This window comes from Diorhabda carinulata, chromosome 3 (assembly GCF_026250575.1).
Source record: "Diorhabda carinulata isolate Delta chromosome 3, icDioCari1.1, whole genome shotgun sequence".
In the NCBI taxonomy this organism is placed as follows: Eukaryota; Metazoa; Arthropoda; class Insecta; order Coleoptera; family Chrysomelidae; genus Diorhabda; species Diorhabda carinulata.
Window position 1 is genome coordinate 16,368,231 of NC_079462.1, and position 27,440 is coordinate 16,395,670.

Sequence of the window (27,440 nt, forward strand, 5' to 3'; positions counted from 1 at the left end):
TCGCGTAGTGGAAACTCTGCTTTACGCAAAAACTCGTTGCTGTTGTATAAGGATTTTAATATTTCAAAGTTTTCCTTTAAAAAAACCGTACCGTAAACTCGTACAGTGTAAACTCGGCTTTAAATATCATTTTTTAGTTACTTTTTGCGGCAAAAGTACCGTACGGTGAAATCGTACTATTGATAATCTACTTTACGTGATATTCAATAATTGCAATAAAATTATAGCTCGGTTAATAAAATTAATTGTTTGCAGTAAATACGCAAATACTCGTTGTTGCGGTACAAAAGTAAAGTCGTAAGAGGATTCTAGAATTTGATATTTTTGCTTTAAAAAAACCGTACTGTTAATCGTACAGTGTAAACACGGCTTTACATATCATTTTTTTGTTATTTTTGCGGCAAAAGTACCGTACGGTGAAATCGTTCCGTGGATACTCTACTTTACGTGATATTTAATAACTGCTATGAAATTATAGCTCGGTTAATAAGATAATTGTTTCCGGTAAAAATACCGGATTATAATATTTCAAATTTTTCCTTTAAAAAAACCATACTGTTAACACGTACAGTGTAAACACAGCTTTACATATCTTATTTTTGGTTATTTTTCGCGGCAAAAATACCGTACGGTGAATTCGTGCACATGTCGGGATCTTCTGTTATTTGATATTTTTGCGATAAAAAACCGTACCGGATATTCGTCCAGTGGAAACTCCCCTTTACGAATAATTCTGTCATTTATTGCGGTACTCCCCTCAACGTAATATTTTGTTACCGTTCAGATAAAATTTTGGATTTTGTTTTATGTAATTTGAACATAAAATCGTCCAGTGGACGATATTATATGAATAATGTAAAATTGCCGCGCGGTAAAACCGGACAATGTATAATTAGCTTTAGATATTTTTGTTAAATCGACTTTCCACACTCAACAAATGATCTATTGACAAAAATTCTGAGATACTCCCTGATATTGTGTTAATTGTTAAAGAAAATATATAAAGTTATAAAAAAAAATTGTTAACAAGGCAATTTGTACTTAACATTGATGATATATTGTTTATGCGACCTGAGACTGGAAATATTTTTATACAAAAATTTACTAATCCTCCATTTTAGTATATATATATATATATATATATATATATATATATATATATATATATATATATATATATATATATATATATATATATTGATTGTAAGTTTTTCCTACGAATTACTTTTTTCTTATTTTAAACAGGAAGCTGGAAAATTTGGAAACGATGCACGCTTTCTACGCCGAGAACGTTGGATACAAAATAAAAATGAACAGGGCCGGACCTCGACGAGGACGGAACCACCGGTCGGTTGAAATTAGTAAGGAGACTACACGTAAAATAATGTGAATCGTTTCAAAATGGATTTGTATAAAAATTGTATCGAAATTTTTTATTTTCGAAGATACACTTACAAAAATATTGTTTTGAAGGCAAAAACGTTTTTTGTACAATTTTTACCTGGATAGAATAATTGTTTTTTGTATAAACATTATTTTTTTAAAACATATTTAATATATTTGTATACGTATCACCTTGTAATTGTTATAATCGGATATTATTATTTATTTATTAAATATGTTTATAATGAGAATTCAAGAAAAAAACATAAAAAACCGTCCATAGTTTGCGACAATTTCGAAATTTATTGCCGAAAAAAACATACAGTGTGGAACGTTTATTTGTATTGATGGTTATGATGGTTATTTACGAAATGGGAATATTGAAATTTGATTAATTCAAATGGTATTAAAAATTTTTCAAGTGGCGCAGTCAGTAGGATCAAATCCTATCCATGAAGTCGATTTTATTGAAAATAATCGATAGTTGAAGCTATAAATCGGCTATAATATAGCTGATCTTGGAAGAAAAAACAATTAGTTATATAATTCTTATAATTTTAGTAGATACGAGGGTGATTTACGAAATTTGACTATTGAAATTTGATTAATTCAAATGGTATATAAATGTGGTGCAGTCAGTAGGATTAATTCTTATCGATTAACTCGTTTTTTTTAAATAATCGATAGTTTGGGTTATAAATAAACACACTTTTAAAAGATACGAGGTGGAGAAAGAACGATGAACTTTTGAAACTTGATTTAGTGAAACTACAATTTTTGCAAGTGACGTAATCAATAGGATTTATATGTAAAAAGAAATCGATTTTTTTGTTAATAATGGAGAGAAAATGATTTTTATTCATTAGATAATTATTTTACTTTAAAAATATATACGAGTGTAATTGAGAAAATTTATTTACTGGAACTTGATTAATTGAAATAATTTTTAAATTGGCGCAGTCAATAGGATTGATTTAAACCAAGAAAAAAATAGTTTTTAGTACGTCTAAAACTCAAGTAAACAAAAAGTTATATTGGATATTATACAAGATTAAGCGAAAACTATTCGTTTTTTGAAATAAAATAATCAGTACAATTAGTTTTTGAAAAATAAAATCGATTCTCATGTCAACTATAGATCAAGTGAAGTGAAGATTATATACGAGGTTCATCGAAAAAGTGACACTATCAGAATTTTAATGATTAATTTGGTATTTTTCCCAAGTGGCGCGGTCAATAGGATTGATTTATATCGATTAAATCGATTCTATTGAGAAAAATCGATGATCAAGAGGTGAAAAATAATTTTTACTACGACTAAAACTGAAGTGAACAAAAATTCATATTGGGTAATATACGAGGTTAAACGAAAACTAGTCGAATTCAAAAATAAGACACGTAACTACGTTTTCTGAAATAAAATAATTAGTAGAATTGATTTTTGAAAAAAAAATCGATTTTCATATCAATTATCGATCGATCGATCATGTGAGTTGAAGATTATACAAGGTAGATCGAAAAAAATGGTACTATTAGAATTTTATTGGTATTTTTTCCAAATGGCGCAGTCATGGGATAAATTTCTAATTTATAATCAGAATCATGAGAGACTAAGACTTTTTTCGAACGTACGTTAAAAATGTTTCGTCAATAAACCAAACCAAACTGTATATACCGAGCGGATCAATAAAAATATAACGATTTTAGACAAAAATTCTATTAGAAAAGGAGTAAAAGCGATAAATTTTTAATTCAATTGAATAAATTTCGATATAATACAGGGTATGAACGATTTTTTACCATAGATAAACGTATTTTCAACAACAAAGTTCTAGAAATTCTACCGTATACACTTTTATAACCCTTATTATCTTGCACTCATATAACTATGTTTGAGGTAGACGGATGGATTTTTGTTTTTCAAAAAAAAAAGGTATGTCGATATAGCCAAGGGATGTTTCTTTCATCCCTTTCGATACCATAATTTCGAAACTCTTCAAAATGAGGTAGTTGGATGGAATAACTGAGAACCGACGATTTTTCCCCTACTCCCCGCCAGCTTTGACGCTTCCCCTTTCTAATTCCTCCTCGCTGTAATCGTCTTCTTCGCCGCCAGAAGTATCGGCGTCGTCTTGGTGTTTTTCCTGGTTATTCCTGTCGTGGTTAACCCCTTCGCTTTCCCGTCGTATTTCGTCGTTCCGCTTCATCATCATCTCGCTGGCACTCTGCATCTGCTGCATCTTCTCCAAAAACTGTTGCTGTGATGTTTTATCGAGGCCCATGGCGTTGAGCTGCGCGATATTCGCCGCCTGCATAGCGGCCGCCGCCTGCTCCGTCGACATCATCAGCTGGAGGTACGTGTCCAGGATTGCGGACCCCGTGGTGTTCGCTCCCGATACGGGGGGAGCTAACGGAGCCGGGTAAGGCTCCTTCGATAGATTCTGAAGCGAATCTAAGCTTTTGGCCGCCACCGCTTGCCCCGATCTGTTCATTTTGAAGTGGTTTTGTTGGTGTCCGGGCGGGGAAAGCCCGAAATCTAAGCTGCTGTATCTTTGATTCGATATTGTCAAGTCTTCGGGATCGTTGTCGCCGCATATCGAACTGCCCGCTTCCGAAGCTGCCCCCGAATAAGCGCTTTTCGCGTCTAACTTCACGTCAGAGCGACGAGGGCCTGTTGGGGACGCTCGAGCGCGTAGTTCCGCGGCGCTTATTTTCACGCCGGCTTTTGCCAATAATCTGAAGGTACAAAAAATTTTTTTTTCGTAAAAATAGTAGAAATTTATTAAAAATATTTATTTTTTTAATTATGTTTCGAATTTGATTCTTTTATATTTTATAACTTCATCATTTTTGATTGTAAATTAATAAAAAAATTTGTTTTACGTTGTAAATATAATAAAAATAATAAAATTGAAACATGTTATATGAAAATTTAGAAGATATTTTTATGATGAAGTTATTGTATTTTTAAATTTTCAAAAATTCAAAATGGATTTGATTATAACTTTTTATTAACTCTATATATTTCTTGAATATTAACAATTTCGCAAAGCGATTTATCGCAATCGACTGAAAAAGAGGTGTAGTTTGATAAAAAAATATCAAAAATTTTTTCAAAATTTGACTTACATAAGTTTTTAACGTTTAAATAGAAAAAAAATTCAATAAATTGAAGACACATAATATCCCTTTTTCGAAAAAAATGCAGTAGTTTTCCCTCCCTCCTCGCTATAATTACAACATAATAAATACACCTTGTACATTGCAGTCTCTGAAGACGTCAAATTGGTATCGAAACGTTTTAATTGTAAATATTAATGTAGTGGTAGTAGCGAATAGTGAAAAAATTAAAAATGGACGTTCGAAATGTCTTACCTGCTGGCTAATTCGGGATCGAAAGGCGAAGGCATGGGAAGGACGGGAAGATCTTTCGTACTGATGCCACGATGTTGCCGCGACATGTGCGAATGTAGCGAATTACGTGATTTAGCGACTGTACCACATAAAACGCATCTGTAACCAGGGCATATCGTGTGTTTGTCTTCGAGATGCGTACGTAGAGTGTGCGCCGAACGGTAAATTTTACCACATTTCGGACACGGACGCGGATCCGTCGCCCGTACCCTCAACATATCCATAGAACGTCTTGAAACTGTAAAATAATGATAAAACTAACAAAATATACGTTTTTGTTGATTTTTATACTAATATGTAAATCTTTGATCAATATTTACAGAAAATTTGAAAATTTTATAGGTAGTTTAACATTTCAACATTTTTTATTAAATCTATGACGCCACAACTAAAAACAGAACGTTTTTTATGTAATTTTTGAGATTTTCAATTAACTTGGTATGGTATTATTACATATACATATACATAACAACGAAAAAAAATTAATATTTCATAAAAAAAGAAATACCTTATTGTATAAAATAATATTTAATTATATGAATTACTTTTGTTAATAACCGAAAAAATTTCGGAGCCGGTCCTGTTCGTTTACCAATTTATCGTTGAAATAAGCTTAGATTATCAACAATACAACATAGCGTCAATACTGGTTGCCTATATAACGTTACACGATTCGATTGCGTCATTCAAGGCGCGCGCAAATCGATGATATCCGAAATTAGTATAATTCGATGAGTAAATACAAGGTAGATCGTTTTTTTTTTCACGTAAATCATATATCATCAATTAATTATATACAGTGCGTATATTATATCAAATTTCATGAAAAAGTTATAGTCCATTCGTATTATTTATATTTTTATAAATACTGGGTCTTTATTGTTTTAATTGAAAAAATTTGTTCATATTTGATTAAAAAGTCTCGAAAAGTATTTTTTTTCGCTTGCATCAACTAATAAAAGTGAAATAATAATTTTTTTTATATCCATCGATATTCGAAACTTGTTTTTATAAATCTAGTTATTTCAGGATACTTTTCAATAAATATACGTGGTGAAAGATAAATAAAACAATTATGGAAGCAAATAATTAACATATTTATTAATCCTAATGAAAATTAATATTTTTACATACAATTTTAACCGTAATAGCAAAAAGAAATATATCATTTAACTACTTAATGTCCTGATTTACATCATCGTTACTAAAACAATTTTGTTTAATAAAAATTTCGTTTTTAAGTCACAGAATTCTAAAATGTTTACAATTTGTAATATATTGTTGGAAAATTGTAGACACGCGGCAACAACGCCTTGTAGAAGGAATACTTGACGGTTCATATCCGGTATAGAGTCGTAATTATATTTTAGTTTGCAATTAGAGTTAATTATTAAAAAAAATCGATTTTTAATGTTTTTTTGTTTAAACATATAAATAAATTATATATCAAAATTAATATTTGTATATTTTATTATAAAAATGTTTACGTATTTACTAGAAGTCGAACAAAACGCCATCTCCATTTTTAACTACGAAATCATGTAATTACATAGTCTGTCATTTTACAGGAAACTGTAGTATATATATATATATATATTTTTGACAGTTACAAAATAACCGTTTTGTTTTGTTATCTACAAACTCCATCTGACACTTTTCATAATTTCCCATTGTTTCAAATGTTTCATTCTCATATGATTCCTCACCGAATTCGGATGAGTGAATATTTTACTGCATTCCGTAACAGGACAAAAATTGCTATCTCTAGGATAATGATAATCGATGTGATTTCTAAGATCGCAAATATTCATTAAGGTTAGTTCGCATAAAGGGCATTCGTATTTTACGTCGTTTATTTGATAATACGTGGATTGTTGCTGATGGTGAGTCATACCGTCTGTAAATACCAAAAATTTTCTCATTTTCTTTCGAGGAAAATTATTTTATATTTCAATAAATAGTCTGTGGGCTGTAGGAAGTATTCGAATTGATTTTAATTGAAGTTACAGGATGTTTTAAAGTAACTAAATCAATTTTTTCGTATATTTATAAATACTTAATAGTAAATTACTATATACAGGGTTATTCAATTGGAAAGTTATTTTACTGAGTCATGTATATAATATATTTTTCCATATGGGACGTCACTGTAATTATTCCCATTTCGCTCGATTCGGAAAATGTCTGTAGTGCGTAAACAATCTTAACGAGCAGCTTCTGCAATTGATCGACGAATTGCTGGGGTCCCTTTCCTCGTCCCCGTAGAGCCTTGGGGAGATGGTGAACGAAAGGGGGACGCGATAGGAAGGAAGTAGGCCTTCGAATAGGTTCAAACATCGAGATTGCTCTGTATAAATCCCCCCTTTACGCCTTCCAACCCGCGTGACATTGGTCTATTGATTTATACCTCTTGTCCGCCTTGGCGAGTTTCTCCTTTTGTCCAGAAAAGTAGAAGGAAATGGACTGAAGAGGGTTGCGGCGCAGAGGGGGCGGTATAGTTAACGCGAGAAAACGATCGTTCGGGTTATAGTTTTTCCCCAAAAAAAAACATAAATTTTTCCAACAGACTTGTATAGAAAATTCTGACAGATATTGACATATTATTTTATGCGTACACTGTATTATACGATTAGATATATGATCTAGTGCGAAACAAAAACAAAATGGTTAAATCCGTAGATTGACGACGTCAAATAATATTAACAACGTTGCCAGTTTTAAAAAAAATATTCGACACAAATGATACCATCCCTGCAGAGTGTTATCCCGATCAATATCTAGAAATGATTTCGAATTGCAGTCATGTTTTAACGGTTATAGCTTACGACGTAATATGAGGCCTATTCGTGAGGTTGCTACTGCTACAGTTTCGACGTCTACGATCACCAGGGGCGTACTACGAATTTTTTTAGAAAAATATTTATAAAGGATCATTGAAATTTATAAAATTGACGTAGAAGAAAAAGCGAGATAAATGAATAACGATTGCTGGATGTGTAAAAATCTTATTTGTTTAAAACATGTTGGAAATTTTCGTGACAGACTATAAGATACAATGTATTTAGAGAGTTTCCATGTTCATTTAATATTTGAAAATGAAAATTATCATAAATCTATAAGAAAATCGTATAAATAAAGATAAATCGATACCGAAATCGATGTAAAATAACGCATATACACATTAATCGGTTTCAAACCGCGATAATCGATATAAAACTATGTGAATTTTCATGAATCGATTTGAAATTTTTGTTAAATGTTGTATTGTTATAAAACCGTGTAAATCAATGTAATATTACGCATATTGACATATGCATATGATATACACAGAACAATGTAAATTTTCATAAATCGATGAAAAAATTGAGTTAATCGATGTGAATCGATACTCAAATCGGTCTAAAATGACACATTTCGAAATAAATCGATATCAGACCAGGACAATCGATACAAAACGATGTAAATTATCATTAATCGATAAGAAAATCTTGTAGATCGATTTAATCGATGTGAATCGATATCTATATTGGTCTAAAATTACGCATATCGACATAAATCGGATTTAACCCAAGGTAATCGATACAAAACGATGAAAATTTCCATAAATCGATGAGAAAATGGAGTTAATCGATGTGAATCGATACTCAAATTGGTCTAAAATGACACATTTCGAAATAAATAGAATCAAACTAGGACAATCGATACAAAAGATGTAAATTATCATTAATCGAAAGAAAATCTTGTAGATCGATTTAATCGATGTGAATCGATATCCATATCGGTCTAAAATGACTCATATCGACATAAATCGGATTTAAGCCAAGGTAATTGATACAAAACGATGAAAACTTCCATAAATCGATGAGAAAATCGAGTTAATCGATGTGTATCGATACTCAAATCGGTCTAAAATGACACATTTCGAAAAGAATCGATATCAAACCAGGACAATCGATACAAAACGATATAAATTTTCATAGATCGATAAGAAAATTATTGTAAAATCACTCCTCATTGCAAAACCGTGTAAATCGAGAAAAATCGAAATAAATCAGAATAAGTCGATAAACATAATTTTCCATTTTTTCAAGTTCCCGTAATTTTTTTCGTATATATGAAAATTTCATAGAAAAACCCATAGAAATCCGATAATTTTAAATTTTTTAAAACCAAAAAACTTGGAGAATGCGATACTATAAAATTACCAAAAACCAGACACAAATTTTCTGTCTATTTTGATACAAATTCAAAATATCGGAATTGATTGTTTTTCTGTGGGCCAATCTGTATATAAATAAAACACGATGTATATATGAAATTAGAATTATTCTACCAAATCTTTGTTCTTTTGTTTTAACCGAAATTATATGTTAGACGAAGAGGATAATGAAAATTGTATTTTGTTCCACCTACAGACCTACACACCCACACACACACACACACACACACACACACGCACGACTAATTGTTTAAATTCATCGAGTTCATGTTTTTTATACCGAAATATTCGACGTTCTGGCAACACCTCTTCCAAAAATAAATAAAATTTTAATACTTTTGAAACGTATACGCCATTTTTTAACATTTAAATAAAGGTTTATTTTTTCACTCCCCTTATAAATAAATGTTATTTAAAATCCAAATAATTAAAAATTCGAATCATCCTCGTAGAAACCTTATACATAAAATAATTGTAATTATTAATTTCACTTCAGTAAATTAAAATATTTATTTTCGATATTAAAATTAATATAGTATCTAAGTACGTCCCTGTTGTATATTCAAGTTTTCGATTATGATAATCTTTCCTTCCATTATATATATATATATATATATATATATATATATATATATATATATATATATATATATATATATAAACTTTTATATAGTAAATACGTTTCATGTTAAAGGTATATTACCTCCTAAGGAAAATATATGATTGTACATATTTTTTATTTGAATATTTCCCCGTGAAAAATCTATTTTTAGAAAAACTATAGTATAAAATTTATTTCGGGGTCGTTTGATAAAGCCTCGGATGTTATTTACAGTAACAAAACGAAAAATGTTAGTGTAATAACAGTTATTTCATATTCACGACAAAATAAATTTATTCGTACACGTATTCATTTCACAGTGAAATACAACAACAAATTCACTATTATTTGGAAAAATAAAATGTTATAATTAGAAATTATTGCAGTTAATATGGAAAAACCGAACTAAATTTTTTAAAGTGGCAATGCTGTTTGTTGATTCCACCGGTAATAAAAAAGATCCAGTCAAAACATTGATATGGCACCACAAAAAAAAACTCGAGCTATTGGCCGGTTCATAAGCGTAATTCATATTAATTTAAATAGGGCGAACAACATTTATTGAAAAAACTTTTTTTACGTATAAATATATTGTTACTATCTCTATTTAATATTATATATAAATATAATAATAAATAACCACAACACCTCGTAGCTTGGTATTGGCTGGAAGTGGATATCAATTATACCAACTATCGAGAAATAAATTAAAGTAAATATATACGCGATGTTGACAAGTTTAATTCTATTTGAAACATGATTGAGTATTAAACGAAACGGAAATGCTGTACTTTTGGAAAAATTCACTTTACGCATTATTTTGTAACGAAAATAATTAACTTACAGAAATAATGTAAACTTACCAAAATTATCCTGACTATTGTGCATCCCTGAAGGTCCTGGCATAAGTCCTCCTAGTCCTGTAAATAAATTTTTTTTCCAAAATATATCATTAAAAGTAGGGTATATACAGGGTATAATTGAAAGTTGAAAATATTCCATATAGAAATTTTTTACATATAAACCACGAAAGCTAAAGCCGCTCCTTGTGAATAATTTATATATTGTTTAAAGAAAAGTTTATACTCTACAGGGTATAGTTGAAAGGTAAAATATTTCATATAGAAATTTTTGAGATATAAATCTTGAAAGTTAAAAATTTAGCTTGGAATTTCATATACAGGGTTGAAAGAAAAATTATTACGAATATATAAGGATAAAAATCAAGCCGTCCCTAGTAAAAAACATTTTTTTCGAAAATATATTGTTTAAAGAGAAGTTTATACTATACAGGGTGTAGTTGAAAGGTAAAATATTTCATATAGAAATTTTTGAGATATAAATCTTGAAAGTTAAAAATTTAGCTTGAAATTTCATATTCAGGTTTGAAAGAAAAATTATTACGAATGTATAAGGATAAAAATCGAGCCGTCCCTGGTAAATACATTTTTTTTCTCGGAAAATAAATTATAACAAGTTATTGAACAAGTTTTAGCCTTCAGTTGCATATGTTGTTGCCATTCTAATTTTGTATAAACATTTGACATTTAGAAAAAAACACTTTCTCTAAATAATTCATCATTTCAGTACAACAAAATTATGGGCTAAAACTATACCGAAAATTATATAATTTCATTAAAAAAATGGAGAATTAGGGCAAAGTATTTGGACAAACAAAATTTCTTTTGAAGCCCCGGGGTAATTAATTTACCTTGTAGGCCTAAAAGGGCGTTATGGAAACCACCCGGTCCTCTCGAAGGGTCCATAATACCACCATTGGTATTAAATGGGTGATGATCGTCTAACATGGGATAATCGGAAGGTTCAGTCTTTGGGGTGATGGTATCGTCGCCGTGATCGCTGATGGCTGTATCGCTACTATTGCTGTCTTCGCCCGTCGATTGGGCTTGTATCGACGATTCCGAATGACCTTTCTATAATTACCAACAATAAAACTTCGAAAATTTGGAAATTACGAATTTCAATTTACCTCTTTAATTAACGTCGTACCGGTTCCTTCTAGCGCTTGTCCTAATAGTGTTTCCTGTCCCGCTTCGGGACCACCGTTACCGGTGATTCCCCTCGCGGGACTTCGCCCTCTATCGGGAGTGAAAGTACTCATACGATCCGAACTGCGCGCCCTCTTTATTGGAGGCGAAGAGATGTCGTCTTCGTTTCGAGGCTCGGGTCTTTCCGATTGCCAGGGTAACGAAGAAGACGTCTACGAAATGACAATTTATTATTTTTTAAATTTCTCATTAAAATTAATAGATAATAAATCTATACATTTATGCTAAGTACGCCTCTGCGTTCGTTGTATTGTGAAAGACTATAAACATAAATTTGTCTTTGTAATAATTTAAAATTAATTAGAAATTAAACGAGTTTAGATATTTGAATTTTATTTTTTATCAATGCAGATTTCTCTACTTTTTTATCGATTATATTTTGCGAATAATTTTCAAATCCTTGAGAAAATATTTATACCGGACGTCATTACATGTATAGTTTATAATTCCCAATAATATTTTTACAAAATTATTAACGTAATTATAAATATCATCTTCTTAAAAAAAACTGATAAAATTATGAACAAAACTGTACACAAATAAAAACAAATCGTATTCTGTAATGGCAGTGATGCCAAATTGTAAATATTCTCCTGAATAAATCAACATATTTTGATGCAAGGAAAATATTTTACATTATTCATTGTAAATTCTCATCAATTGAACAATCTTATAGAAAAGAATATATTGCAAAGAAAATTTAATTTCTACTGAATTTAAATATACAAATTACACTCTATGAATCGACATAAATATGATACACGTAGAATACGTGGCAACATTGTGTGACTCCTAGGTTGGAACGATTTCTGACACCTAGCATAGAAAGAACTCTATGATTAGTGTAATAACATTAACAAGTCGTTAACTTCAAAAATTATTAATTTGCTCAAGTTTATTAATAAAGTATTAATAAAATCGTTCATATTACAACAAATCTATCAAAAATAAAACCTTTTAAACTCATTAGATGTTTATTTACTACTTTAAAAACGTCAAAGGGATTTGACGTTGGTAACACTGAATAAACCACGAAGAAACTGCTTATAGTCCAGTGAATAATTGTGAAAAAAGAATATTATTTCGTAATTTTTACTAGACAACGTGGATTTGTATGAAAAACTTGTTTTACCTTATTTATCAAGAGTTATATGTGTTTTTTGATCTTTTGGGGATGAAAACAACCCCTTATCATGAAAACTAAGACAAAATATTTTTTTATTTATTGATGAAATTATTAATTTTTTACAGTTTAAAAAGTGTTATCGGGGTATTTACACTGAATATTATCATTTTAAAAAGTGGATTATAATTTAGTTTCGTTCCTTGAAAATCCCTCCTCATTGCGTAGAAAGTATCAATGAGATACGATTTGTTTATTGATTATAACTTTTTCAGTTTTCAAGTTATCCGAGTTCTTAAAAAATCAATTTTGAAATCAATTTAACAGCTATAAAGCCTGTGACTTGTACTTCTTTTATGACCTTCATTTTGGAGTTGAAAAAAACTGGTTTATATCTGGTTTTTTCCATTTTTAACTTATAAAGAATTTTTTTCAAAATTCAGTTAAAGTAAATCATATGAATTTTAAAAATTATGATTTCAAAGGCTTCCTAAAAAGGCACCTATAAATTTTCTTGAGAAAAATTGACCATTTTTCCGATATTCAACCTTCTTAAAAACCGTTAAATTTTCAAAAAATTTTTTAATAAGGCAGATCTCGGTAAATACTGTAGTTATAAATATAAAACAAAAACCAAACTCCCCGTTAACTTATAAACTTCAACTTTGTTCTTAACGATTTTTTTCGTAAAAGGCATATTTTTTCAATTATTTTAAAAAAAATATTCAAAAACATGAATTTTTGTTACAAAACTCAACAGGTTTTAATCGTCACTAATTAAAAATAATTGGCATTATAAAAAATGTAAATACCGAACGTTTTTACTCAAAATTTACTAATATGAAGATATTTGAGGTTAGTTTGTGAGAAGAAGTGACATTTACTTTCAAACTTTGACGTATTCGATGTTGTCTGAACGAATTGTTATTCAAAAATCGTTAGTGACTTGGCTATAACTATCATATGTCAAAAAATATGATTTAAAAGAATCAACTTATTATTTACGTATTATTTTTTTTTAATACCACACTGTATCCAATAAAATTAGTTGTTTTATACTAATATCGAAATATATGTGTATCTTTTTATGTATATTAAGCAATGGAATAACTTGAAATTCAAATTGTTAAAATAAGTATAATATATTATATTCAAACTTACAAAACGAGTTTCTATTGATTATGCACAGACATTTACTATTTGGCAATTGGCTATAAATTCAGTTTATTAGGATACATTCTATGAAACTAATAAGGAAGTCGAATGAACCCAATTAAATATTCTAAAGGAATTCGTTTAAATAAAAAAAAGAAACATCGATATCATTAAACTCATTTTAACAGATTTAATGTTATAAGTCGCCAATTTAGTGCAGCTATCGCAATAAAATTATAATAATTATAACCATTTTAATATAAAACTTGATATACTTGACACAGAATATATATTTCGAGAAAATAGAGTCATTATTAAAATCACTTGAAATAACTATCTTCAACTTGAAATGTCTAAAATCTTTTCTTCCTAATACTTTATTCACAAGCAATAATATTAATTTTCATAAAAGAGAAATTACACGTAAACAATTAACAAGAAGATTCATAGTTACATATTAAATGTCATTTAAATCTTCTTCTCTTTTTAACAGAATCATAGAACTAAAGTTCTAAACACAAATATTTATTCGTGAGAATTACGAAGTGGGCGAGATCTGTTAATTTTCTTTCAAAGTTGAATAAAGCGAACGACAGAACCAAATAATTTTGATTTTTTATAAACTCGGGAAAGTGTTAATTGTAACACAACTTTTTGTTCTAGCCATATAAACACGAAATAACTGAATTTACAAAAGTAAATAAAATACTACCAAAAATTAAAAACACGAAAAAACAGCAACAACATTTTTATGGATTATATTATTGATCATAGGTATAGAAGTCAAAATCAGCGCCATCTACTGATTTTTGCCCATACATAAATCTGACTGTTTCAAAAGAGACGTTGTTCGTAGTAATCAGAACCGGACTTACAAGATTCACTTTTATTTAAAATTTTTATATCGAATTAAAAATTTTTAATAATAAGCATAGTAAAAAAACAGTTTTGACGTTTTATAATTTTTTTAATTTAATAGTTAGAATAAATAATTTTTTTTTTAAAATCGATATTTCGACAGAAATTTAATAATAACGTCCCGAAAAAATTTGAATTGACAGAAAAAACTACCGAAAAAATATGATTGTGTGCCATTATTGTTTATTTCTAAATATTTTTTTCAGTTATTAAATTTAATGATAAAGGTACCTAATAAAACTTGACAGATTCCCGTATCAAGCCGATTACGAATGGTAGTGGGGATTCGTAAGTAAGATGGTGTGGGGGTGGAGTCTCCGAATATAAAATTGCGGAAACAGCTGGGGGCGGAGTTATGCCAATATACCGGGTTTATCAAACCCATAAATACAATAATTTTTTGTACTAAGTGCACAAAACACGAAAAATATTTAAAAATTAAAATTATAAAGCAGCTTGACATTGCGTAGCCTGAGGTTATGGGTTCGAATCTAATTTTTAGGAGATTAGGTTAAGTTAGGTTAAGTTAGGTGCATCCTAGGTGTCGTTTCAAATTCTGTGAGTAATTTGAAGCATTTTTTTTCCAAATTAACGATTTTCTCGTTGCTATATCTGTAGAATCACTTTAATGGTTGGATTCCTCTCCTCCAATTTTGAATATACAGTATGTCTCTCATAAAAACCGACCCAAACCCCAAACCAAATTCATTATTCAAATAGCATCGTTAGAACATGTTCTTTCCTTTGAAATTATATCAATGGGTCCCCTATTTATCTCCCTCCAAAATAGTTTGATCGCATTCTAAATTAGAGGGTTACAAATGATTTTTTTTTTAATTTTTGACCCTACTTAGTATATACGTAAATATATTTATATACCTATTATTTAATGAACAATCATTGATTTAAATTTTCATTTTTCTCCTTTTCTCACGCAAAAATTATGAAATTTTTTTTCATATTTAAAATTGGATATGTTGTAATTATTATTAAGCACAATCCTGTTATAATTCAATATCGTCGTGTATTTAACTCCGCCCACGTTGACGAGTTTGCACGACATCTCTCGAATTCAATGTAAAATGAATCTTTATAATTAAAATATAAAATAATCCATGGAATAATTTAGCAACTGTTATTAAAAAAATGTGAAAAAAAGTCCTATCTCTCTCGTTCCCGACAATTTATCTATACTGCGCATGTTTGAGAATGCGCAGAACCGAGTTGGAGCCTCCGGAGGAAAGAGAAATCGTTGTTATTCTGTCTTTATTAGTCGTAACTGTCAATTTAAGAGTATTGCTCAATATAATGGCAACTAATTTTTTTGATAGTCTGCATCGCAAAATATGTGGTATAGGTGTGCCTCTTTAATTGTAAAAACGTGAAAGGATAAAAAATTTGGGTAATAATTCATATTATCCTTAATAAACGTTAATTATTATTGTAGTTGTTTACGAATGAATGATACAGGGTTGTACTCGTATCCGTATATAAATAAGTTGGTAATAACAATTTATACAAGGTGATTTTTTTATATAGCAAATCAATTTAAGTTTATCTTTGATTAAAGAAGATGATTTCTAAAGGGATTTTTATCCACAGGGCTTCGTTTTCGTCCCAGTTCCTTTCAAAGTTACCACAATTTTACTTAATATCTCGGAAAATATTGATTTTAGAAAAAAAAAACGAAAAATGAAGCTTATAGAAAGCTCTACAAAAAAGGTCATATATTTTTTACATAAACCTATTATTTTGTCGCTTATCACGAAAAAAATAATTATTTTGATTCCTGCCGAGATAAAATGAGTTATATCAGCCAAAACAATAAGTTTAAGAAAAAACTGTATATAACTTTTCTTGTAGAGCTTTTTATAAGCTTCACTTATCTTTTTTGACATTCATTATTTTTGAAATTTAATGTATTGGAAACTGATGATAAAATTTTCTTACTCATTTTTCTCTCAAAATAAAAATATTACCGACAACATTATGGCATCACACTGTATATAATTATAAATTTCAAGTGTCAAATTCGAATAGCCTTGGATCGTAATATTAAGTTATGTAAATTTCGGTTAAAAAAAATTAATTACAGATAATCATTTATTCAAATTTCAACAGCAATAAAACAATTATTAGCTTCGTTATTATTAACAAAAAAAAATTATTTTTAATTATTTATTACTCTCAAAAGTCGAATAACGCGAAAAAAAATTTATTATAAGATTTCATGTATCTATATCGAAATATATTCACACGTGGTGCACGTGATTGGGGTTGAAAGAAACAGGACCGTCTCAGCACTGGGTTTCATTCAGCAGATTTATAAATTTTGTTGTTTCATTCAAGTAGTAAATTTTTTTCTCAAAATTTCTCAATTTTCTCGCCCCCGCCCAATAATTTCTGCTTTTTTTAATAATAGACTGTTATTTTCTAGTTTTTTGTATCCAAGTCCCATTTTTTTTACGCAAATATAAACAATACCACTGTAATATGATAAGGCGATGCCGTCCCTGTACTACACGTGATCTAGCGGCTTCTGCAGCGATGCGGCGCTCGCTCCTCCCACCGATTTGGACCCGGCCCGGCCCGGGACGTTCACATACAGATCATTGTTTTGGTTTACTATTTTACTTGGTTGAATAAATTTATTTTTCACGTTGATATATGTTGGTAATGTGAGGAAAAATAATGAGGAGGAAAAATGGTCACAGCACGCGACGAAAAACATAAAAAAAACGTCAATATTGTGTGATAACAGGGTGGGTATGGTCATATGTCAACAATGTCATATGACAACAATGTTGTCATTATTATGTTTTTAGGTTGATAAATAAAATAAATTCAATTGCTAGTATCAAATCGGTAAAGTTTAATATCGTATAAAGTTAAATATCGTATATAATCAATTTTTAGTGAAAAAAAAAATATATATTTACCGGTGAAATTTTTTCATCAGATGCGTTTGTCAGTCTTTGTCCTGCATTTCCCGCTGCTACGTCGGCCAATCCTCTAATTTGTAACATCTGCGCAGTCTTTATAAAATCTGATAACCTTTCTTGACCTATATTCACTTCACCGTTGTACATAAACCTGTAAAAAGACATAAAAAAATCGACGTTTCAATTTTACAACTACAATATTTTTTACATCAAAATTAATTATTGTTATTTTGTAATAAATCAACTCCGTCCCTGTTCGTATTTCTAGAAACCGACGGTCATCTTTTCTCGTTAATGGCGGGCTCCTGTAAATGATACTTACGTATTAACCAGAGACGGCTTTAGTTATTCGAACATTTTCAAAATTAATATTTTTTAATCTGTTATCTATTTAAATGTACAGAGAAAATTTGTTTTCTCATTGTCAGTTTTCACTAAATAATCGAGATATTTACGTTTAAAATAATAAATCAAATATATGGGAAAGGATTTCATTAATTTGCATTAATTTATAGTAGTCAGTCGGAGAAATTTGAGATTGGTACGTCTCATTTTCATTCGAACACACAGCAATCAAGCAATAAATTGAGTTTATACGAGGCCAGTGTTTTTCCAAATGATTTTTTGATCAAATCATATTTTTCGAAAATTTTGACACATTCTGAGGGATCTAAGTATTTCTTTCATGTTTTGTTATTGAATAAAGTGTCTCTAAGTACTAAAACGATCTAAAATATTGATATGAAAATTGTTATAAGTCGATGTTTAAAAAAAATTCAGTACTGGATTTAAAAATTACAAAAACTTTTATGAAATTAATTTGGATATATCTCGATGTATATTTTGATGTACCCGGTATAAAAACAAAGTTTAATATATGTAGATATTGAGTAGCGGTTTTAAATTCATACAGGTTGGACTTTAATTGAAATTTGAATGGTCGGATTGTGAAAAATTTGAATCCGTCTACCGTAAACGATATCGAAACACCTGCCGCGTGTAACCTATCACCAATCAGAGTTGGACGTATACATTTTCTCGAATTAATTCATAAAAACAGTCAAAAAAATTATACACATTATGATTGATATCGTACTAACGATGTATACAGTTAGAACAACGAAAAAAATATGTTCAAAACATAGGCGCGACGTAAATAATTTTTAAATGACAGAAGATTTTTTTTAATAAAAAATGAAGAAAAGTTAGGTAAAAATCTTATTACTACAATTAATTTTACGAGAATGGTACTTGACATAGAGATCGCGGGAAAAATATAAATAAATTTCTTGTGAGACCATTTTCCTAGATGCGTCCCTGTGCACATTGGGTTTTCTAAGAAATCTTCTGTAACGTTTTGATGGACATAAATAAATTTATTCGATTCGATTCTAATTGGACGGTGTGATCTCTACATCACGTTTTTCTATGTATACTTTGTGATTGATCTATTTCACTTTTTGTGACGGGCGTACAATAGAAAAGAATTAAAAAACAAATTGGATTATATTTCAAATAAAAATTTTGATGTTTGTTAACCTACTTACGCTCGGTTTTTCATTTGACAGATACACGTTTTTAAAAAATTTAATATATTAATAACGAATTGATGAAAGTGGATGTTAGAAAAATAGACAAAAAAAAGAATATTTATTCAACTGTTTTCTGAATTGGTCGGTTCTACATTAGTGAAATGGGCGTGAACATTCACCAATCAGAATCGCTAATTTTTACCCGGAGACAAAGAAATCGCGCGAAATCGCCTTTTTTTTATACAAATTTTAGTTTATCTTTTCAAATAATAAGTAGGGGAGAGTAGGAAGTTTGATATCAAAAAAATCTATGAGTCCGGTTCTTTTTAACCGATTTTAATAAACTTTATGTTGTTCGAAAGTAAACTAAATTATCATTAATATAGTCAAAACCGCAAGTCGATATCTTTTTTTTAACCCGAGATATCTTAATAAATATGATCCTAAACCAAAATCTGTTAATATATCGGCCATTTTGAATGCGTGATTTCTGTTTGACAATCGTTGTAAATATTTTTTCGAAAATTGCAGTAGACTGGATTCGAAAAAGACGCAAACAATTTCAATATGCAGAAAAATTAGAACGGACATTTTTTTGAGATTGTTTTTGTTGATTATTTTCGAAAAAGTTAAATAATAACAAGCTGGATAAGGTGCAGAGAGACATTGCAAAAAAGAGAGTGATTTCTATCAAAATAACGCATCTTATGACACTTTGGTTGACTATCCATCGTATTCACCAGATATAGCTCCCAGAGATTTTACTAAACTTTGTATACAGGTAACGATTTAAAACTATATGTATATTAATACATTTTTGAAATCTACGTGAAATTTTAGTATACTTTTGCTTGAAAAGTTTTTTCGAAAAAAATGCATACTTTTTGAGTTATTAATATTTTTGTAAAAAAGTTTACCGTTGCAGACCCTTATAAATTATTTTTTTACGAAGATACTCTTAAAGATATGATAACAGTTTCTGTTTTGTTGCTTTGAGCAAGTTCAGGTGTGTTTGAATCTATGTTGAAAAATTTTTCATTTTATACAGGGTATGTATAAAAAGTGTTCAAAGTTTAACTTCATAAATATCAAGTTTCTTTATTTTTTTTAAATAGAACCATGGTAAGTTTCAAGTATAGGAAAGTATACATGAATTTACACAGTTTCTATACACACCCTGCATAAGATGAGAAATTTTTCAATATAGATTCAAATACATCTGACGTTGCTTAAAGGAAACAAACAGAAACCATTTTCATATCTTTAAGAGTTTCCTCGTAAGAAAATAATTTATAAGGGTCTGCAACGGTCTAATTTTTCACAAAAAAATTAATAACTCAAAAAGTATGCATTTTTTCGAAAAAAGTCTTTAGACAAAAGTATACTAAAATTTTACGTAGATTTCAAAAATGTATGAATATACAACTGTTCCGTTTAAAATAACAAAGTTACAGTCGACTTCCGGTAGAACCAGAAGTCGGACATCTTTGAAAATATATTAGTAAAAAAGATCGTATCAGAAACATCAAACGTAGAAATTTTCATCATTCTTCTATCAGTATTTTTCCATATACAGATAGTTTTAACTCGTCTTGGGACATCCTGTATAGTGAGTATAGACGCATTTTATGTTCGAATTTAATCATTTTCTTTGAAATTTCAAATAATTATATACATAAAAAAAATGTTTGTTTTTCAATAATTTTTTTATAAAGATAATACGAAATCTGAACTCCTTATTCTGCCCCTGACGCACCAAAATTTCGAAATCAGAATTAAAATTACAAAATTTCATATTTAACTAAAAAATAACCGATCGAATTTAAAGAAAAAAATAAAATAATGAATTTACCTTAATAAACTTTCCATATCCTTTTCCTGTACGTCCTTCAATATAATAATCGGATGCTGACAGGGATTAGCTTTGAGTAACCTCTTGAAATAAGGACTGCATGCCGATAACACCACCTTGTGGGCGGTAAACGAACAACCGTCGCACGCTAAAGTCACGTCGACGAAATCTTCTTCGTCCCGTAAATGTCGAAAATGTGTCAACATGGAGGAATGGAAGTCGTTCCATCGCAGCGCGTACTGCTGTTCTGGGGAGGTGAAACCCCCCATTGGGCAGAGCGAAGGGGCTATTACCACGCCAATGATTAGACCGTCGCCAAACTTTCTGCGATAAACGGCACAAGGTGCTGTGCGAATTATTATTAAATGTTATCTGATTGTTAATGGCATTTGAGGGTTTTTCGGCACTTTTGTTTTTAATTTAGATTTTGTTTTTCTTTTTTTATTTCTTATTGTTGCTACGGCATTTTTTTCAGATGATTTTCTGTAATAAAAAAAAAACGTTTGAATATCCTTTTCTTTAATTTTTCTCACAAAGTTTTAAATTCGTTATTATCTTCTATAATGATTCTAACTTAGACCCTGGTCATCAATAATATGCGCCATTGTTGTCAGACTTGCAATATACTCCAATATATGAATCCAATGAAGCTGATGATATTCTATTCAATTAGATTTTTATATAAAATGAACTCAGTAAAATGATAAATTCCAACGAAATAATGCATAATAATAAATAATATAACGTTATCAATAGTTTACCATATAAAATCATGATTCACCCATATTCTAAAACTATAACATTATGTATAATACGTCACTGTTGTAAAATGAACATTTTTCGATCAAAAACAATTGGAAATAAAGTTTTTCCATTAATATATAATGGTATCTTCCATTATTTTTATACTTATAACAATTAATATGACATTAATTTTATCGACGCCATTACATTGTAATAATTCACAACTCCGCCATATTAGTAAAAAGCAAATAATGTTTTTACATCGATATCTCTATATTTTTTAGGGAAAATTATTTTATGTTGTTTTTAGGTTGATTTATAAGTTTTCTCAATGTTTTCGTCTTTTAATTGTTATTTTATCATCTATTTATAACAAAAAATGTTTTTAGAAATACTAGTAATTCATTCAATATAATTTGGGAAGTGTATAACGTGTTGCCTAGATATAGGGAAATCATTCTATTACGTAAATGAATTTTAGAAAATATTTCAAAAATTAGTAATAAAACTTCATTTTTTGTTAATACATTCATGTTTTTCTAATAATAATTGTTATTTAGGAATGTGGAATTTCACTTAAATATCGTAAAGATAAGTTAAAATCATTTGAGCAATTGCTCGTAATGGAAACAACAAATATTTTTAATTTGGAAAACATTTATGACTTTTTAATTGATATTAATAGTACTTGACGTAAATTTAATACAAAACAATAATAAGTAAGAAAATATATAAAAATTTCTAAACAAATTGTATATCTATTATAAGTCGTTTAAAAAAGTATTTAAATAATTTAGAAGAACGTGAAATGTATATTAAGGGTCATTATTGGATACGAATATTAAGGCTCATTATTGCATACCCTGCGTATATATAAGCGTTGCCAAATTATTCAATTGAATATATATATATATATATATATATATATATATATATATATATATATATATATATATATGTATATATATAATTTCGTAAATATATTTTTGTTAATTTAATTTTTTTCTCAACGATTGCATCTACAGACAGGTGCATAAAAATCTTCGAATATTTACAGCATTACTTGCAAAATTTCGTGAATAAATTCGATGCAGACAGAGAAGATCAAATGTAAACGACATTAGCGACCTTGAATAACTTCGAATTCTTCTTGTATCTGATTCATAAACGTAGAAAACGTTTTTCGGGAATCGCGTAATTACTATATACCTTTCTCATTTTATATACAAACAGGACCGGGTTTGACATTTTAGAACCCCTAGGGTCAATAATTTTTTCCAGTCTGGTTAAAGTTAATTTTATTGCAATATTATATCAGACATCAGACTCATACATTAAATGTTTGAACACTCAATTTTACTCAATTCTGGGTTTAACAAAAATCATTTTTAGTATTTTTATGTATTAAATAGTGAGATCACGATCGTGCAACAAAGCATAGTTTTAATATCTTCTTTTTTAACATTTAATATGACTTAGTTATATGAGTTATCCACCCTGTATATAAAATCACGTACTTGATTTTCTGTTTCAAATAACTTTTCCTGTATATCAAAACACTGATAATAATAATAATACGATTTTTGTAATGCATCCTTATTATTTGTTACTTAAATTACCACAGATATATCAACCTTTCTATATTTAAATATTGCCTCACAAAAAACGTTTCGGTATTCTGTGGTTAGGTTAGACTAACATTTGATAGTCTTCGAAATTTATTTACGGTCATATTTTTTTACGCTGACCGGTACGTAATTTTAAACTAATTTCTCTGTAACAGAATATGATCAATGTGAGATAAAATATTTAACTTAATTGTTTATAATACAAAAAAAAACAATCAATTTTATAGGTTTCTAAGAAATAATATTAACGAGGAAAAGGTTGAGTTAAAAAAATGACAGTCGTTACAACTATTAATGGTTCCATAGAACATTGAAATTAAACACGCGATGATATTACTTGTCAGTAAGAGACCACTGAAGTTAAGTTAAAGACAATGAAAGTAGAAGCTTGTTTGTTCTATTTATTTTTCTTTATAATATAATAATGAGATTATAAACTTCTATTAATTCAATATGAAGGCAACATATAAATGTTATAGATTACTAAATATTATTAAAGATCCTTAGAAGAAAATTGATCTTATAGTTTCATTAATAAAATGTTCTGATTCTTATACGATACAGGGTGGTCTACTTTTTTGTTGCTATGCTAAAATTATTCGTAACTTAATCGGTTAAATGACGTTATTTTCGATGTTTTTCTGTCAAGTTTAATAAATTACTACATTTTTTTTATTAATACCCGAAGTGACTCATAGACGTCAGTAATAAAAATATTCTTATTTTAATTCGATATTATAAGCCAGGACTAGATATTCGCGTAAAAATTATTTTGTCACATTAAATTGTCTACCTACTGAGAATTATTAGTGACTACGCAACAACTTAACAAAAAATATTGCACATATGTTGAGCTAATTAGTAAAACGAAAATTTAACTATAAATTTAAAGACGTAACGTGGGATATTGAATAATTTATTTTTTTTTATTGGCGTCTGACAACTATTTTTTTATAAAGTTTGACCATTTCATATTTTCTCACGTTTTTAATTTACATTTGAAAAACTATTTTCAATTACGTTAAATAGATAATATTATGACTTGGTTATTTAGAACTGTATGTAAATTATTATTTCGTTTGGATTAATATCAGATGATGTTTATGTTATTATTAATATCAATATAATTTGTTCAATTCGTCTTTCAAAACAATGTAATTTTACAAACTTAGCTCCCGTTTTTATCCCAAAAAAAAAACAATTTTCCCGCTACGTTCGGTTTAGGTTAGGTTAGGTTTATGACCGTAGGGAATTATAATCGGACATTTCCGACAACCTTCAGCGGTGAATATTTCAACATTCATTTCCAATATTAATAGCTATATATAAATAATCAAAGTTGTACAAAAATTGATATTTTACTAAAATTGAATAATAAATCTTATTATCGTAGTATAATAAGACATTGTGTGAACTTTTCTAAAAATTATACACATATAAGATCATTTTAGTAAAGAATTTATATACAATTTTTTTTAATTATACTTTTTTGATATAATTAATTAGACGATAAAGTAAAAAATCAGCATAATCAAACAACGTAGGTCCAATTAAAATTTTTGAACCTATTAACGCTCCATTCAGCGTAAATTTTTTCTTGATTAGTCTCTTTGCTCATCTTTTAAATCGACAAAAAAGTTGGGTTAAGCTATCTCGGTAATAGTTTGCCAGGGACGTACTCAAAATATTATTACACGAAATTTGTATACAACTTTTTTTCGAAATATGAAAATTTTGATATGAAAATCTACACTGGTGATTTTTACGTACTTTTTGAGAGTACGTAGGACTTTGGGATGATTTATTATTATCGAAACGCGCGTTAGACATTGTAATTGTCAGTGTTGGTGTAGTGGTAGTGTAAAGAAGGCCTTATTCGAATCAAATTTTAGTATTGGAACTTTATGAGCGTCTAGGTGATTAAAAACCGCAAAATTTACATAAATTGGTCATCACAAAAAAAAAGCAAAACATGGTAGCAAATCATAAAACGAAACACGCGAAAGATTAGATAACGAAAAAACAGGTAACAGATAATCATTTTGATAGAAGAAGGATCGAAAAGTATTTAAAAAATTGATAAAAGGAGAATGAAGACTAAAATCTAGAAAATTTTTTTGAAAAAGATTTTGTATTTTTGATGTTTTGATACCACGAATCTAACGTATTGAGATTATTTTTTTAATTTTTCCAAGTTTCAGAATTCTTTAAGAGGGTACCGTCATTATTTTAGCCACGGGTCTCATAAATCTTAATCCGGCCCTGTTTAATCCTATGGAAATGGTTTGGAATACGTTAGAAAAAAAAACGAACTTTTTACATACTTTAAGTGAAATGATTTTTGCAAATTTACGTTAAGGATTAGGAAACGGTATGTAACAAATAAAAAAAAGAGTTGTAGTAAAAAAATTTGAAATTGCAAGCAGCATAATCCTTTGTTAATTTTTTTTGGCGTATTTTTAGCTAATCAACTTAAGTGAGAATTTACACGTATTATAATAATATGAAAGTTATTTATTTCTTATTTAAACTAAATATAATGAAAGTTTAATTGAATATTCAATATCATAGAAATTTTAGTTATTTAAATTATGATGTAGAAAGTCTTTTACTAATAAAAGAAAAAAAATGAATGAATTATATTAATTTAATTTATAAATAAGGTTATGAGATATATGATGATGTATTTACGTTTAAATTGTTTTTTTTTTCATTATTTTTATATTTTATATTTATTTTTATTGTTACATGTAATTTTTGATATTACCCTCGTAAGAACTAAGAGGTAAAATGTTCCATTTCTATTCGTTCTATACAATGGTTAAAATAAATAAAATCAATACGGCACTAAAAATTAGTTAAGTGGACAATGGAAATGGCGCAATGGCAAAAAATTCGGAATATGCGCAAAAATAGAAAAAGCCCAGTTAAAAACTACGTTTATACGCGCAGAAAGCAAGAATACAAGAAAAGAAAAAAAAGTCTATTTCTGATTGGTTCTCGATAATTGCAAAATCAATACACACTTTAATGCAATAATTGATCAAACATTACAACGAGGAAGCTTTCCCATTCGCGCCGATTTCTAAAATGTCAAATGTAATTCCGTCTCTTTTCCACTCTCATTGTTGATATACTTCAAAGTAAAATGCAAAAGAATTCGACAGAGATAAACATAACCCAATAAAATTTCATAACTAAATCAGTAGAATTTTATATATTTACATATAAAAATATAAGTTAAAATAAAACATAATAGAAATTAAATTCGTTACCGTTATCAATATTAGGATTAATTCTATAAAATGTTAAAATAACTACTCACGTTTTTCTAAAATAGACAAAATTTGTGGAAAATCACATCACCAAATTAAAAATTTTCATTCAAGTCATCACTATTTACAAACAAAAATAATTTAATAAAAAAAACATTAACACAAATCACCACAGTTTAATAATTATATATAAGTGAGTATAAAAAATGTAGTCCAGTCCGTCGGGCCCGTATAAAAGAACATACAAATTGTGTGCGAGTGCGGTTGCAATTGTCGAAAAACAATCGACACACACGCTCTCACACAGCCGCCTGCTTACTTAGAGCGTGCAGAAAACACTTGCGCATCGACCTGCCCGAGTTAAACCGCCTACTACGATGCTTTGAGTCGTTTGAGAGTGAACCTCTCGGTACGTGGTATTGTGCTCTCTTCACTTGTTATTTCCCCATCATGGCCGACTATGGTATATCTATGAGAATATCGAATAAAAGAGAGACAGCGATATATAGATGGATATTGTATAAGTACGGATGGATTGGGCAATTCTCACGCGCGCTGCATCGCATGATTCGCGGCGTTCGGTTG

At 29.0% G+C, this 27,440-nt stretch overlaps 1 protein-coding gene and 1 long non-coding RNA gene across 3 annotated transcripts in view; one reads left to right on the top strand and one right to left on the bottom strand.

The window, feature by feature from the left end:
• Positions 1 to 1,480, top strand: part of LOC130891378 (uncharacterized) — a 65,889-nt gene extending 64,409 nt beyond the window's left edge. The window contains exon 2 of the long non-coding RNA XR_009058898.1: positions 1,246 to 1,480. This is a non-coding gene — a long non-coding RNA (uncharacterized LOC130891378). The remainder of the gene's footprint in view (positions 1 to 1,245) is intronic.
• On the bottom strand, positions 1,222 to 27,176 carry LOC130891376 (protein abrupt-like). Of its 2 annotated transcripts, XM_057796071.1 has the most exons (8): positions 26,906 to 27,176; positions 21,209 to 21,691; positions 17,822 to 17,975; positions 11,608 to 11,838; positions 11,329 to 11,551; positions 10,481 to 10,537; positions 4,759 to 5,035; positions 1,222 to 4,119 (listed from the first exon to the last, which is right to left on the bottom strand). In XM_057796071.1, the coding sequence occupies exons 2-8, from the start codon at positions 21,475 to 21,477 to the stop codon at positions 3,429 to 3,431; spliced, it is 1,902 nt and encodes a 633-aa protein (XP_057652054.1). In that variant the 5' UTR covers positions 21,478 to 21,691; positions 26,906 to 27,176; the 3' UTR covers positions 1,222 to 3,428. The 2 variants fall into 2 exon arrangements, with proteins under 2 accessions (XP_057652054.1, XP_057652055.1); XM_057796072.1 differs by lacking the exons at positions 1,222 to 4,119; positions 4,759 to 5,035 and adding an exon at positions 6,314 to 6,694 and having other exon boundaries at positions 26,906 to 27,160.
• Between the last annotated feature and the right edge of the window lie 264 nt (positions 27,177 to 27,440).